This window comes from Podarcis vaucheri (assembly GCF_965113315.1).
Source record: "Podarcis vaucheri genome assembly, chromosome: 4".
Lineage (NCBI taxonomy): Eukaryota > Metazoa > Chordata > Lepidosauria > Squamata > Lacertidae > Podarcis > Podarcis vaucheri.
Window position 1 is genome coordinate 9910818 of NC_138762.1, and position 17052 is coordinate 9927869.

A 17052-nucleotide genomic window follows, 5' to 3' on the forward strand; every position below is an offset into this window, starting at 1 on the left:
CGGCTATTGTGCGTGTTATTGGTTGGTGCGCCAATGGGTGGTGTTGATTGGCTGACGCTGCGGAAAACCGGGCTCAGGGCAGCTAACAACAAATTTAAAACAATTGTTGCAACAAAAAAACCAGCATAAAATACAATATAAAACATGAATAACAATAAATTCAGAATTCAAAAATCAATTTGGGGGAAAATCCATCCAATAGACATTAGATGATTACCAGGGCTACCTGGCTAAATTAGTCCTATTTGGGCCAGCGAGGAGACCAGGGGAGAATTAGCTGTGGGATCCCACAGCTTAAAGAGAAAATCTTTAGAAAGATTTTTTCCTCCAAAAGCATTTTATTTTAAAAATCCAATTTAAATATAAAAAACTGGGTGTTTTGTTTTTTTTAAACCATTAATTTTTATCCACCCTGCTTTCCTGTGATCCCCGTGTAAAGCTGAGAGATGGTGACTAACTCAAGTTAATCCAGTAAGATTTAGGGCTGAGTGTGTTACGAACCTGAGTCTCCATGCCCTTATTCTGACACTTTAACCAGGACAGGACATTGATATCTAGATACCTATTCTAGGTATCAAGGTATCTAAGTAGCAAGACACACACCACAGCTTTGGAATGTAGCCATTGAAGGATGCTGAAGTCTTGTGCACAGATGGGGGGCAATTACGTTCTTGGATAATAATGTTTGTGGCACATTATTAATTTTCTATAATACCACCCTTCATCTGAAGATCAAAAGCCTGTCTGTGCGCCTGCTTCCTTGTTCCTTCCCCTGTTGCTTGACTTACAATATCAGTAAACAAACCAATTAAAAATGAATGAAAAAGCCATTTAAGCTTCCAGTTACGCTGAGTTAAGGAGACAAACCCAGTAAAAGAAGCCTTTGGAGAATTTGCTACTATTGAGGGAAGAGGGAGATGTAGAACATTATCATCCCTCTTGCACAGGGGTTCTTACCGACTCACAATTCTCCCCAAAATAAATCTCCAGGTGCAAGCCAAAAGAGAGAGGAACCTCCTGTCATTTGAGACCTGGTACATTTATTTATTTAACAGGGTTTTTATATCACTTAGTTATAACCTCTGAGTAACACTGTAAAATGCACATTAAAATTACTGATGAAGTTAGATGTTTAAACTGCATGGGGAAAATGCAGAGAATACTTCACAAAACAATACCCTAAAACACATACCTGGACTTGTTTTGATTAATGTCTGCAGGAGACTTTGTGGATATTTAAGTTGTAATTAGAAAAATCTTAATAATTATTCATAAAGGAAACGGCTTATAAGAAGTAAATAAGGAGGCTAGATGCAGGATAAAGGAAGTCTTTTATTTGGTTGTTTGTATTGTTGTATGTTATGCTTGGGACGCGGGTGGCGCTGTCGGTTAAACCACAGAGCCTAGGGCTTGCCGATCAGAAGGTCGGCGGTTCGAATCCCCGTGACGGGGTGAGCTCCCATTGCTCAGTCCCTGCTCCTGCCAACCTAGCAGTTCGAAAGGACATCAAAGTGCAAGTAGATAAATAGGTACCGCTCTGGCGGGAAGGTAAACGGCGTTTCCATGCGCTGCTCTGGTTTGCCAGAAGCGGCTTAGTCATGCTGGCCACATGACCAGGAAGCTGTATGACGGCTCCCTCGGCCAGTAAAGCGAGATGAGTGCCGCAACCCCAGAGTTGGCCACGACTGGACCTAACGGGCAGGGGTCCCTTTACCTTTACCTTAATGTTATGCTTATTGTATGTTACGTTCACGTTTAATGAGGGTGGATTTCTGTATTGGGGGATGGGGGTTTATGTTATGTTGTAAATAAAATTTCCATTTTTTTAAAAAAAACCTGCTTTTGATTACGTTTTGAAAAATGTGAGGTTAACTTGTTTTTTAAAAATGCATATTGTGAAATAAAACATTGAAATGCATTTTTAAATTTACATGTCTGGGTTATGTTTGTGTAAAGCAAGTCTCCCCCCGCCGCCAAGCTGATAATGACAACAGTCACAATTGCCTTTGCTATAGTGGATGCACAGCGACTGTCAGAGGCCAGACTTCGCCTGAAAGTGCCTTGTTCCTGGCTTTGCGAATAGTTAAACCGAAAAGCAAATTCTGGTCCCCAAGAGACGTCTTGGGATTTCCTGTCTCTTGGGGATCCGTCAATGTGTAACTTCCTCTGTGCCCATTTATGGATCGACGGAAGCTGCTTGCAAACAAGGAGCATGGGCTGTTTTGGTTTGGTTTGGAGGGGGGCGTGTTAGCCGAATCCTCCCCTTTCCATAGTCCATCTGCCGAAAAGTTCAAGCGCCTGTGGAATCTTGCAACGTAAGGAAACAAAAAGCTGGCAGGGATCTCGTGGCTCAATCTCAGGCCTTCTATTTTGCTGATCTTTGGGACCAAGGCTATTTGAAAGGTCGTTGACTTTTGGCGTTGCTGTTTTCTCCCCATATCTGGCAAGCCCCCTGTCCACATGGGCAAGGAATGCCACAGCGATGGAATTGCGTCCTTGTGGCTCCTCTGCAAATTACTTACTGCACCGCCACCCTCACGGTCACATCTCGGTCTGCCGTATGACTTTATCACATGGGACCAAGCTTGGACATGGCAGCTTGTTCTTGTGTAAAGCTTGTTACGGAAATTACGGTGGGGGGGCACATCTTTAAAGTTCTTATATGTTACAAATATTATGCCTGAATGTATCCCTTCGACTTGGCAGCTCAAGGGAAGTTACCTAGCTTTAACAATTATATAAAATCAACTCCTTTGCCAGTTTCCTCCATTCCAACACTATTTTGCCCTTGAAAAATAGGGACTCCAGGAAGTGCCCAGAGGTGACAATTGCTAGGCTGATTGTTGGCCAAGGCAAGCCTAATCCCATCCCCAGACTTGCCAAGGGGTCCAGACATGCAAAGGAAGTTCTCTTGTACTTTGGGTGGTGGGACTTCAGAGGTGTTTGCCTCTGCTAATCTTATACCTGGGTCTTGCCCTGCCATGTCTGCTTATGCTAATCTTGTACCAAGGACTTGTCTGGACATGTTTGCCAAGGTTAAATTGGTGTAACCCCTGTCTACCCCTTCCCTTTTGTGACATGTCAGTGATGTAGCAATGATGCTGTACGAACTGTATTCTGGGATATGGTGGGAAAGTTTTAAAAGTCTTTGTCACCCCATCCTCGGGGTTCAAAATTCCTCTTTAAACCTGTTGCGCAATAAACTTTGGTCTACAGCTATTTGCTCCGGTTGATGGCTGGACTCCTTTATTCCGCAGGGAACCGCGGGCTCTGCCCAACGAGCTGGGTGACTGAGCAGCCTCACACCTAGATTTTTCTGTAAAAAGCTGCATTTTGTGGGAATGTTCAGGGAGGCAGGAGAGGATATATTGTTTATTAATATGCTTCCTAACTTGCGCTTGCAAGTTCTATAACTTAGCAGAGTTTTACATTCCCCTTTTAAACGCACAGCAGATAGCGGGTTGCAGGCTTGTTTAAGTCTCTCACTATCAGTTTCCTGGTAAGTTCCCCTATGGGATGCGGGTGGCTCTGTGGGTTAAACCACAGAGCCTAGGGCTTGCCAATCAGAAGGTCGGCGGTTCGAATCCCCGCAACGGGGTGAGCTCCCATTGTTCGGTCCCTGCTCCTGCCAACCTAGCAGTTCAAAAGCACGCCAGCGCAAGTAGATAAATAGGTACCTCTCCGACGGGAAGGCAAACAGCGTTTCCGTGCGCTGCTCTGGTTCACCAGAAGCGGCTTAGTCATGCTGGCCACATGACCCGGAAGCTGTACGCCGGCTCCCTCGGCCAATAAAGCGAGATGAGCGCCGCAACCCCACAGTCGGTCATGACTGGACCTAATGGTCAGGGGTCCCTTTACCTTTATCTTTAATCCTGGTTCACCTAGCTTATACACCTGAGTTTCTAACACTGCTTGGACTTGGGGTGAGGTTGAAGGAAGGCTGCGTGCAGTGGTATCTTGGTTTACGAACTTAATCCGTTCTGGAAGTCCGTTCTTAAACTAAAGCTGTTCTTAAACCAAGGTGCGCTTTCCCTAATGAGGCCTCCTGCCGCCGGTGCCCTTCCACCATTTGGATTACATTCATAGACCGAGGTAAAGTTCGCTAACTCCGGAACACCTTCTTCCGGTTTTGCGGAGTTCGTATACCGAATAGTTCGTTAGCAGGGCCGTTCGTAGACCCCAGGTACCACTGTATCGGGCTTGTAACATTTTCTGTGAGCCTTTTTAAAGAGAATGCTGCAAATGAGGGTGTTGAGACCGTGCTCACAGGCGTTGTCAGTAGATTTCAGCTGTGAACAGAACTGGTTTATGCTTCTTTATCAAGAGACTGGGCAGATTATCACACACAATGTGGTCTATTGCTGTCTATACCAGCTGAATGCCAGTTCAAAGACTTTGCCTTATTGTTCTCTTTGTGAACATCTCAGAGGCATCTGATCTGCCTTTGTGAGACAGAATGCTGGATCTCTGGCCTGATCCAGCCGGGGTGGTTATGTCTTGTTGAATCTGCTTTATTGCAAAAATTAGGCACACGTTCTGCATATATTTATTTTTCAATTGGCTTTTATGCTGCCCTTCTGCCAATGGCTCCCAAGAGCAGCTAGCATACAAAAAACAAATATTTCTTGCATGGCTTTTGAAAAAAGGACGCTGAATAAACAGGACTACCAATACATAAAGTGTTTTTTTAAGAAACAGCCACAAACTGCTACCTACAGTGGTGCCTCGCAAGACGAAAAGAATCCGTTCTGTGATTCTCTTCGTCTAGCGGTTTTTTCGTCTTGCGAAGCAAGCCCATTGACAGATTAGCGGATTAGTGCTATTAGCGGCTTTTAGCGGCTTTTAGCGGCTTATCTGCTGATCGGATCAGCTGATAAGCGGCTTAGAAAAAGTGGGGGAAAGGAAAAAAAACCTGCAGGAACTCCCAAGACATTTTCGTCTTGCGAAGCAAGCCCATAGGAGATTCGTTTTGCAAAGCACCTCCAAAACGGAAAACTCTTTCGTCTAGCGAGTTTTCCGTCTTGTGAGGCATTCGTCTTGCGGGGCACCACTGTACATAGTATTAAAGCAACACCACCTTATAAAAATAACGAAATCGCCGCCATTAAGAAATTGCCAATTGTTAACCAAAAAAGATGATGGGTTTCACTGCATACCATTAAATGCCTGGGAGCAGAGTCTAGAACCTGGGACTCCAGCTGTTTTTGGATGCTTTCGTGGGAGCCGATTGAAATTAAATCCTTCGAAGACAGAGGTCCTGTGGCTGGGTCAGGATGGCATGGGGATGAGGGACCAACTCCCTTCTCTTGCGGGGGCCCAATTAGTGCCATTGCCTTCCGTTAAGAGTTTGGGTGTAATCCCTGACGCCTCCCTTTCCATGGAGGCGCAAGTTACAGCAACAGCCAAGGCGACATTTTTCCACATTCGCCGCATCAAGCAGATAGATAGATAATACTTAATTCAGCTATAAGCCCACCAGATAAAACCAATCAGTAAATAAAATAGCATTTTACATTCTAATATATCAACTAAAATATTTCAACGCATAATCTCCTTCACATTACATACAGTGTCTAGATGTACCATATTGTGGCCTTGAATATAAAGATGGTGGATAGAGTTTACTAGATTTTAATAGTCATGCAGCATTCCATGAAGTCTTTTATATGAGAGAACAGAATTCAGGAATCTTGCAACCTGTAATGTTCTATAAGAGTCAATGTCCTGAAGTAGATAGGCTAGATGTAATTCAGGTGGTTTAACAACAGTTTCCAAAATGATTGAACTCGGAATCCTTGATCGGGGAACAATATATAAAGGACAGTTAAACAAGATATGATAAAGGGATTCTATTGGTTTGTTGTTCACATGCGCATAAATCTTTCGCCGCATCAAGCAGTCTATCCCTTCCCTTTCCCGCCCCAACCTGGCCACAGTGATCCACGCGATGGTCACCTCCAGGCTTGACTACTGTAATTCGCTCTACGCGGGGCTGCCCTTGAAGCTGACCCAGAAACTCCAGCGGGTGCAGAATGCTGCAGCGTGGCTTTTCACAGGGTCTCTACCATGGGAGCATATTCACCCAGTGTTTTTCCAGCTGCACTGGCTCCCGGTGGAGTACAGGGTCAGATTTCAGGTGCTGGTTTTGATCTTAAAAGCCCTTTGTGGCTTAGGGCCCTCGTACCTACGGGACCGCCTCTCCTGGTATGCCCCACGGTGGACCTTAAGGACCCAGGACCCTAGAGATCCCGGGGAGCCCTAAGGAAGTCAGATTAGCCTCAACCAGAGCCAGGGCCTTCTCAGTGATGGCTCCGGCCTGGTGGGACGCTCTGTCCCATGAGACCAGGGCCCTGCGGGATCTGATTTCTTTCCGCAGGGCCTGTAAGGCAGAGTTGCTCTGCCTGGCCTTTGGCTTGGAGTCAGTTTGATTCCCTCCCCCTCTTTCTTTTTTCCTTTCTCCTCCTGTGATAAGGCTGCATTTCAATGTTTTAATGTTGTATTTTAATCTTGTTTTTTAAGTTGCATTTTAATCTCGTTTTTTTAAGTTGTATTTCAATCAACTTGTTTTTATTATTGCTTGTTAGCCGCCCTGAGCCTGGCCTTGGCTGGGGAGGGCAGGGTATAAATCAGATTTATTATTATTATTATCCATGACTACTGGTCCTGCTAGCTAGGGGTGATGGGAGTTGTAGTCCAAAAACAAGCTGGAAACCCAAGTTTGGGAAACCCTGCTCTAGACCTAATCATTTGACTAGGGGTAGGTAGTCAAAGTGGTACCCTCCAGTTGTTGTTGGACTACAATTCCTATCATTCCTGGTCAATGTCCATGCTGGCTAAGGCTGATGGAAGTTGTAGTCCAATGACTTCTGCCGTGCACCTCATTGGCTACCCCTGGCCAAGTCCTTCTCTGGAGGTCATGGCGTGGTGGGTGGGGCTTATGGGCACGCCTGGAAGAAGCGGACCATTTGGATCCCCATCGTTCTGCCCGGACACAGAGGTCCAGGTCCGAGGGTCTTTCCAGGTCCAAGGGCCTTCTGGCGGTTCCCTCCCTGCGAAAAGCCAAGTTACAGGGAACCAGGCAGAGGGCCTTCTCGGTACTGGCACCCGCCCTGTGGAACGCCCTCCCACCAGATGTCAAAGAGAACAACAACTACCAGAGTTTTAGAAGACATCTGAAGGCAGCCCTGTTTAGGGAAGCTTTTAATGTTTCATAGACTATTGTATTTTAATATTCTGTTGGAAGCTGCCCAGTGTGGCTGGGGAAACCCAGCCAGATGGGCGGGATATAAATAATACATTAATAATAATTATAATTATAATTATAATTATAATTATAATTATAATTATAATTATAATTTTTATTTATATCCTGCCCTCCCCAGCCCTGGCTCTAGTTGAGGCCAACCTAAACTCTCTGTGGCCTGGGACCTTCAGGATGTTTTTATTTGAAGACCATAAGTTCCTCTGTCCCATTATTATTATTATTATTATTATTATTATTATTAATGCCAGGATGTGTAGCCCAGTTCCCCTTTCACGCAGAGGACCATGGTTTATATGTCTTAATTCCTACAATCAGAAAGCGACTGCAATTTTGAGACTCTGTGCATACTTTTCTGCTTTTTGTTTCTGCCAAAGGACCTGGTGACCAAGCCTTTCTCCTTTTCTCTCCCCCCCCCCCTTTCTCTCTCCAGGCACGGGGTCCGGTATCCTCTCCGCGTTTCAGGATCTGTCCTGGCTGTCTAAGTCTAAAGTAGAGAAGCAACTGCAGATCATCTCAGTACTACAATGGGTGTTGAGTTTTCTCATCATGGGTAAGCCAAGTGCCTTTCTGTTTTCAAGTCGGCGGTTGGTTGGCAGGTCTGTTTTTAAACCATGTCTGTGTCGGGAGCTCGGCCTACACTCGAGTGGGACCCTGGCAGAGACACATGCCAGATTGGCATGATTCCTCCCTACTGGTCAATAGTTCAGGAGCTTCAAAAGCTTTCTTCTGCCCGAACATCCCGGTGACCGATGCCAACCGACACCGGCACACTGAGGGATCCGCAGAGTTTGTGCGTCATGCGTAACAGACCTCAGCAACTCAGCATTTTGGCTAATCTACTTTATTTACATATAAACACACAGGGAGCGGGACACGGGTGGCGCCGTGGGTTAAACCACAGAGCCTAGGACTTGCCGATCAGAAGGTTGGCGGTTCGAATCCCTGCAACGGGGTGAGCCCCCATTGCTCGGTCCCTGCTCCTGCCAACCTAGCAGTTTGAAAGCACGTCAAAGTGCAAGTAGATAAATAGGTACCGCTCTGGCGGGAAGGTAAACGGTGTTTCCGTGCACTGCTATGGTTCACCAGAAGCGGCTTAGTCATCCTGGCCACATGACCCGGAAGCTGTACGCCGGCTCCCTCGGCCAATAAAGCGAGATGAGCGCCGCAACCCCAGAGTCGGTCACGACTGGACCTAATGGTGAGGGGTCCCTTTACCTTTAACTTTACGAAGGTAACATTTGCACCCATTGCTCTGGCCACCTCTGCTCCTGGCCCCACCCAACCCTGCCATGTGGCTTTGATGGGAATCTGGCCCTCGTTTTCCCCACCATGGGCAATGCAACCTGAGAACCCCACCTGCAGGGCTACAGCCGCCCCACCTTCTCTCCGGTGCTAAGGCATCCCTTTTGCAGGTGGTTGCAAAAAAGCTGTATCCCGACAGTGGTTGCTTAGCAACTCTGCAGAGGATGGTTTTCCTATGCAGAACTGAGTGGATGAAAGTAGTTCTGCACCCTCGAGGGTGAGAGCCCCCTGCAGTATGGATCTGGGTCTCTTTCAGGTTAGAGATGGGAGAGGAGCATGAGATGGCCCAGGAGGAGTCAAGGTATCAGCGCTCCAGATATTAGGAGTGTATCTTATAAATACAGGCTTGGCGATGGCCCTTTTTATGTAGGTTGTCATATTGCTGAATGTGATTGGTTTTGGTATGAGTGGGGTAATGCCTGAGGTAAAGGTAAAGGGGCCCCTGACCATTAGGTCCAGTCGCGGACTACTCTGGGGTTGCGGCGCTCCTCTCGCTTTATTGGCCGAGGGAGCCGGCATACAGCTTCCGGGTCATGTGGCCACCTCTGGCGAACCAGAGCAGCGCACGGAAGCGCCATTTACCTTCCGGCCAGAGCAGTACCTATTTATCTACTTGCCCTTCGACGTGCTTTCAAAGTGCTAGTTTCAAACTGCTAGGTGGGCAGGAGCAGGGACCGAGCAACAGGAGCTCACCCCGTTGCGGGGATTTGAACCGTCGACCTTCTGATCGGCAAGTCCTAGGCTCTGTGGTCTAACCCACAGCGCCAACCGCGTCCCATGCCTGAGGTAGTGAATGGCAAAACAAACAGATCAGGACTGCAATACCTCAAGAATAGCCTCTCTCCTGACCCTGAAATCATCCTTTGAGGCCCTTCTTTGTTTGCCTCCTCCATGTGAGGTCCAGAGGGTGGCAACCCGAGAACAGGGCCTTTTCTGCAGTGGCTCCCCGTCTGTGGAATTCTCTCCCCTGGGAGACTCGCCTGGCACCTTTGTTATACACCTTTAGGCACCAGGCAAAAACGTTCCTCTTTAAGCAGGCCTTTGCCTGACGGGTGCCCTTTCAAATGTGTTGGGGAGAGGGGATCATTGGGTTGTTTTTATTATGTATTTTGTGTTTTTATCCTGCGATTTTATCTTGCGAACTGCTGCGGGAATAGGGTGGTATGCAGATTTTAACAACCACCACCACCAATTCATGGGAGACGAAGCAATTAATGGTTTGGGGTCCTAATGGTAATGGCTGCACCTCTGAAGAACAGGAGAAGGCTCTTGTGGTCGTATCCTGCTTTGGGTTTCCTGCTGGCATTTGGTAAACAGGATGTTGAACTCAGTAGTCCTTTGGCTTGATCCAGCAGAGTGCTTATGTTCGTCTGAACTTTGCCCCATGGGGCAAAACAACCTGTACCCAGTTTGCCCTTTGAGCATAGCAGGAACTGAACGTTCCTCGCAGGCACCGGTCCCTCCCTCTTGCTCCCCTCGCATATAAACATGTTGTTGTTTTCTTATCGGTGTGCAAAGTGCAAGAGAGCAGGGCTCATCCAGACTGCCTTTTGTCCTGCGTTTCTAGGCACGGTTTAAAGCTTCATGCCTGAACATTGTTTTCTTTTTGCCCTGGCGCTATCCCCGTAAAACCCTGCTCTTTAGTGCCGAGCCGGAACAAACAGCAATCCGTGGAAAATCCGAACCGCTGTTTGTTCCGATTCCATGTTGAAGAGCGGGTTTTCCTGGGACGCGGAGCTTTAAAGCCTGGACACATCCAGGAAGTCTGGATGAGCCCTCAGACTTGGTCAGTGTTAGAAATTAGCCGGGCACGTTTTGCGACTGGCATAGGTCCGATTGCAACCACGTGGAGAGCTCTGGTTGCCAAGTTGGCGACTGATACTCTAACCACTACACCACCCTGGTTTCCTAGAGTCCTTCTGCCATGAGGCAACTCTATAAATTAAGCTGGTAAACAAATATGGGGAAAGCAAAATGTCCCTTAGAGAAGGATCTGAAATATTTCCCTTGAAACTTGAGTTTGTTTTATTCAGGATTGTTTTACTCAATGTTTTAATGTGTTGTAAACCACTTTGAGTCGTCGTCCCCTTTAAAATATAAAGCAGCATAAAAGTGAAATTAATATTTATTTATTTATTTATTTTAATTTAATTTATATACCACCCTATACCCGGGGGTCTCAGGGCAGTTCACAGAACAGAATCAAGATATAGAACCACAAAATACATAATAGAAATAAAAACAACACCCCAATAGCCCCCTCTTCCTCCAAAAAACGTACATTTTAAAAGGGCATAGGATGTAAATCAGTTCCCTGGGGAGAGCATTCCACAGACGGGGAGCCACTGCAGAGAAGGCCCCGTTCTCATGTTGCCACCCTCCGAACCTCTTGGGGAAGTGACACACGAAGGAGGGCCTTAGAAGATGATCTCAGGGTCCGGGTAGGTTCATATGGAAAAAGGCGGTCCTTGAAGTATTGTCCTGAATAAGAAGCCTCATTGCTTTTTTATTATTATTTTAAAAAGACACTTAGACATTTAATTGCCGCAACCATAACCTAGGTTTAGGTGCCATTTGGCAACTAGCTTATCTATCTGAGTTTCTAACACTGTGAGTGTTAGCGATCTTGGAGAAATTGGTATGTTGGCTGCACATAGTTTCCACACCAGCCTGTTAGCCTGAGCTGCACTGGCTGCGGCTGATTGGGAGTTGTAGTTTGGGGTGACGGAAAAATTTGAATTGGTTCTTATTCCAATGCAAGCCTACCTAAGTCCCCCTTTCCGAAACAAGAAGCAAACGAAAACACACCTGTCCTTTTGAAATTTGCACTTCTCTGAATTTTGCCAGGCAGTTCTCCCACCAAGTAACGCATAGCAAACTGCATGTACCGGGTGGGCAAAGTGTGTACATAAATGCACATGTGGGTGAAAATAACATATTAAAAGGCATTACCGTATTTTTTGCCCCATAAGACGCACTTTTTCCCTCCTAAAAGGTAAGGGGAAATGTGTGTGCGTCTTATGGAGCGAGTGCAGGGGGGAGGCAGGCAGGAAAAGCCCTCAAGAGCCGCACACAAGCTCCGTGGGACTCTTGCGGGCTTTTCCCTAGGAGGGAAAAGGGACTAATGCAGCCAGTCAGTCCCTTCTCCCTCCTCGTAGAAAAGCCCGCAGGAGCCACACGCTCCTTAAAGGGTGCACAGCTCCTGTGCGCTTTTGCGGGAGGTGGGGGTATTGCCATAGCCGCGCGCAGCCCTTCCGGCCGGGAGAGGCTGCCCGCAGCTATGGCTTCTTTAGCCGCGCATAGCCTTTCCCGGCTGGAGAGGTTGCGCGCGGCTAAAGAGGAAGCCAAGTCTTGGCTTCTTTAGCCGCTTCTTTAGACTTTAGCCAAGTATTGGCTTCTTTAGCCACTAGCAGCCCCTCCGGCCGGGAGAGGCTGCGCGCAGCTATGGCAGAAGCCAAGACAGCGAGCGGGATGGATCTTTGGGGCTGGGGGGGGGAATCCGGGCTTCCCCCGGCAGCCCCAGAAGCTCTGGGAGTAACAGACAGGCTTTTTTTTCTTGATTTCCCCTCTAAAAACTAGGTGCGCCTTATGGTCCGGTGCACCTTATGGAGTGAAAAATACGGTATATCGCATGGGTTAATTTTTCAACAAGGGCTTCATTTCCCACCACCAACAAACTACCTTTGAAGGGGCTACCTTTGAAGGTGACCCGGAAACTACAACTAATCCAGAATGCAGCAGCCAGACTGGTGACTGGGAGCGGCCGCCAAGACCACATAACACCGGTCCTGAAAGACCTACGTTGGCTCCCAGTACGTTTCCGAGCACAATTCAAAGTGTTGGTGCTGACCTTTAAAGCCCTAAACGGCCTCGGCCCAGTATACCTGAAGGAATGTCTCCAGCCCCATCGTTCAGCCCAGACACTGAGGTCCAGCTCCGAGGGCCTTTTGGCAGTTCCCTCACTGCAAGAAGCCAAGTTACAGGGAACCATGCAGAGGGCCTTCTCGGTAGTGGCGCCCTCCCTGTGGAACGCCCTCCCACCAGATGTCAAAGAGAACAACAACTACCAGACTTTTAGAAGACATCGGAAGGCAGCCCTGTTTAGGGAAGCTTTTAATGTTTGATGTATTATAGTATTTTAATATTCTTTTGGAAGCCGCCCAGAGTGGCTGGGGAAACCCAGCCAGATGGGCGGGGTATAAATAAATTATTATTATTATTATTAATAATAATAATAATAATAATAATAATAGTAAAGGTAAAGGTACCCCTGCCCGAATGGGCCAGTCTTGACAGACTCTGGGGTTTGTGCGCCCATCTCACTCTATAGGCCGGGGGCCAGCGCTGTCCGGAGACACTTCCGGGTCACGTGGCCAGCGTGACAACGCTGCTCTGGCAAGCCAGAGCCGCACACGGAACGCCGTTTACCTTCCCGCTATAAAGCGGTACCTATTTATCTACTTGCCCCCGGGGGTGCTTTCGAACTGCTAGGTGGGCAGGCGCTGGGACCGAGCAGCGGGAGCGCACCCCGCCGCGGGGATTCGAACCGCCAACCTTTCGATCGGCAAGCCCTAGGCGTTGAGGCTTTAGCCCACAGCGCCACCCGCGTCCCTTAATAATAATAATAATAATTGTTATTGTGGTACCTCGGGTTACATATGCTTCAGGTTACATATGCTTCAGGTTACAGACTCCGCTAACCCAGAAACAGTACCTCGGGTTAAGAACTTTGCTTCAGGATGAGAACAGAAATCGTGCTCTGGCGGCGTGGCGGCAGCAGGAGGCCCCATTAGCTAAAGTGGTGCTTCAGGTTAAGAAAGGTTTCAGGTTAAGAATGAAACTCCGGAACGAATTAAGTACTTAACCTGAGGTACCACTGTATTATTATTATTAAACTGAAGCTTTGAAAAATGAAAATCTGATATTGGCACGTTCTTGGCACAAATGTAAGCCTTGAAAAATGAGAATCTGATATTGGCACATCCTAAACTTGAAAACATCTGGGAGTGTGTGACCCAGGTAGACTCTGAAGCCGGCCGGTAATATCTCTTCGGAGTAACCTGAGGTGGCTTTGGAGAAAGCTTTTTTTGGATGAATCTGTGCAGGAGGCTTAGCCGGTCGGCTGTGATGTCACTTAAGCCTTAAACAACACAATCCGATTTAGCTTGGCCGGGCAGGGGAGGCAGGCGAAGAGCGAGGCAGAAGGGTTCAAGAGGCGAGGGTGTGTGTTTGCATGCCAGGACAAATCCCTTCTTAGCAAAACGAGTTAATTCTCCTTGCTCTTCATCTCTGCCCTAGGTGTGGCCTGCACCGTTATCCTCATGTACATCCTCTGTACGGACTGCTGGCTGATTGCAGCCGCGTACCTGGCCTGGCTCGTCTTTGACTGGAACACTCCGAAGAAAGGTAGGCGAATCTCTTCAGTCGGCAGAGCGGGAGACTCGGCGTCTCAAGGCTGGGGGTTCGAGCCCCACGTTGGGCAAAAAGATTCCGGCATTGCAGTGGGTTGGACGAGATGACCCTCAGGCATAGCTGCCAACGTTTCCCTTTTTTTAAGGGAAATCCCCTAATTCCGAATAGGATTCCTCACAAGAAAAGGGGAAAGTTGACAGCTATGCCCTCAGGGTCCCTTCCAACAATACAGTGGTACCTCGGGTTACATACGCTTCAGGTTACAATTCTACAGACAGAGACTCTCACCTAAGAGATCTACAGCAAACCTTTTTAGAACTAAAATACCCAGCAGATGAAGTTAGACAACAGAACAACAGAGCCAGACTGATACCCAGAGAGAACTTGCTGCAAGACAGACCCAAAAAAGAAAATAACAGAACACCTCTAGTCATCACATACAGCTCCCAAGTTAGAACAGTACAACGCATCATCAGAGATCTACAACCCCTCCTGGACAATGACAGTTCTCTTTCTCAAGCTCTGGGAGGAAGACCTTTCATTGCCTACAGACAGCCACCCAATCTTAAACAACTCCTAACCCACAATAATACTACAACCAGACTTAACACGGACACTGGCACCAGAGCCTGCAATAAACCCAGATGCCAACTTTGCTGCCACATACACCCGGACAACACCATTACTGGCCCCAACAACACCACACATACCATCTCGGGACTATTTAATTGCTCATCGTCTAACATTGTGTATGCCATCAAATGCCAACAGTGTCCTTCAGCTCTCTATATTGGACAAACAGGCCAAACCTTACGCCAAAGAATAAACGGACATAAATCTGACATCAAGAATCACAAAACAGAGAAACCAGTAGGAGAACACTTCAATCTCCCAGGACATTCTATACAAGATCTCAAAGTAGCTGTTTTACTACAAAGGAATTTCAGAAATAGACTGGAAAGAGAAGCTGCTGAATTGCAACTCATTACCAAACTTAAAACCATGGAGAGACCTGGTCTGAACAGAGACATTGGATTCTTATCTCATTATACATGATTAAGCCATTTTTACCTTCTCACCCCTTGCCTTTTCCTGTAAGACCTATTGCAGTCGTTAAGAGTCGTCAACAGGCTCATCTCAGCTATCTACCAATCTCCCATTCCCACCACCCTTCTGAGTAATACCCCTCCCCACCTTCTCACTATATAGAAGGATCTGGCAACTTCTGTTTCAGTGTATCTGAAGAAGTGTGAATGCACACGAAAGCTCATACCAAGAACTTAGTTGGTCTTTAAGGTGCTACTGGAAGGAATTTTTTTATTTTGGCTTCAGGTTACATATACTTCAAGTTACAGACTCTGCTAACCCAGAAATAATACCTCGGGTTAAGAACTTTGCTTCAGGATGAGAACAGAAATTGTGCTCCGGCGGCACGGCGGCAATGGGAGGCCCCATTAGCTAAAGTGGTGCTTCAGGTTAAGAACAGTTTCAGGTTAAGAACGGACCTCCGGAACGAATTAAGTTCTTAACCCGAGGTACCACTGTACAATTCTATGATTTTATGCGTCAAGGTGGAGGCAGATGTGGTCCGTATCCCTTGCACACAAGCTGGGCGCCAAGTCTGCTTCATCCCAAATCCATGCAGATTTTTTTAAGAGGGGAAAATCTTCATGCTTTCCAAGCCTTTGAACCAGGCATAGGCAAACTCAGTCCTCCAGATGTTTTGGGACTACAACTCCCATCCTCCCTAGCTAAGAGAACCAGTGGTCAGAGATGATGGGAGTTGTAGTCCCAAAACATCTGGAGGGCCGAGTTTGCCTATGCCTGCTTTAAACAGAGGTGATTCTAGGAGCCAACTACTCCTAGGTTCTGAGATCCCATAAAATATCTCAGGGATCTGGGTGCCCCCAGAGTTGATGGGCGATGCCATTCCAGTAGTCTGTGTGTGCCGCGTCTTGTGATTGATTTTGTGGGGTGGGTGTTACCTGCCCTCCAGTATTTTATTTAAGTTGGCACCCCTGCAGGTGATCCAGGGCCTTCTTTGGGTTTTTGTTTCTTTTTAAAAGAACCCATTTCCCAGGCTCTGCGTCTTCTTCCCATGGGGGGCGGGGGCGGTCCCAGTTGCTTCCCTTCCCTTCCTTTTCATCCAGCCAGACCTTGACAACTGCACATGTCATGCCTGGTCTCTTTCATCAGTTCTCTCTGATCAACCACTGACAGCTGCTCCATTATTAATATTATTTTTTAATCCCAAAAGGTGGTAGAAGATCGCAGTGGGTCAGAAACTGGGCTGTCTGGAGGTATTTCCGGGACTACTTCCCCATCCGAGTAAGTACTGCTGCAACCTGTTTTTCTCTGGCTTCCTTTTTTCAAAAAAATTAATTAATTGGGAGAAGCCTTCCTTGAAAAGGCCAGTCCGCGTTGCTGCTTCTTTTTTTATATATAATAATGTTTATTAAGGTTTCACAAACAATAAAAAATTCCAAAATTTAAACATAAGAAAAACTACAAAAATATAAAAATACAAAAACAAAACACATAAAAAATACACGATAGAAGACAGTTAACAAAAAGAGAGAAGAAAAAAGAAAGAATAAGAACAAAAGAAAAACCAAAAGACAAAACAGAAAATAGATTAGTATTTTCAAATCATATACTCCATTCACTAGTTTCTTGACCTCCTCGCACCTCCCATTTTGTATTCCAGCTCAGATATTAAATTCAGCAAATCCTTACCCTCTAACATTTATCCTCACTCAAGATATTAACCTATTATAAATATCAATTTTCCAATTATCAATCCCTATTTACATTTTCTTAGAAATCTTTTTACCAATGCCACTTATTTTCCATCAGGCATCATTTTAACATTCCTTAATTTTACGTGCTTCTGCAGATAGTCTTTAAATTTCTTCCAGTCTTCCTCCACCGACTCTTCTCCCTGGTCACGAATTCTGCCAGTCATTTCTGCCAACAGTCCGCGTTGCTTCTGTCTTATCATTCTGGCCATGCTGGGCTTGCAGAAAAGCCTGTTTTATGGGTTCGTTAGTGGATGGGTGGTGGTTGTGCCATTG

General features: G+C 46.7%; 1 protein-coding gene across 1 annotated transcript in view; it reads left to right on the top strand.

Moving 5' to 3' along the window:
* Window positions 1-17052, top strand: part of DGAT2 (diacylglycerol O-acyltransferase 2) — a 64196-nt gene that overhangs the window by 31372 nt on the left and 15772 nt on the right. The window contains exons 2-4 of the mRNA XM_082219498.1: window positions 7695-7814; window positions 13865-13972; window positions 16236-16306. Of these exons, the coding sequence (XP_082075624.1) occupies window positions 7695-7814; window positions 13865-13972; window positions 16236-16306 (299 nt within the window). The remainder of the gene's footprint in view (window positions 1-7694; window positions 7815-13864; window positions 13973-16235; window positions 16307-17052) is intronic.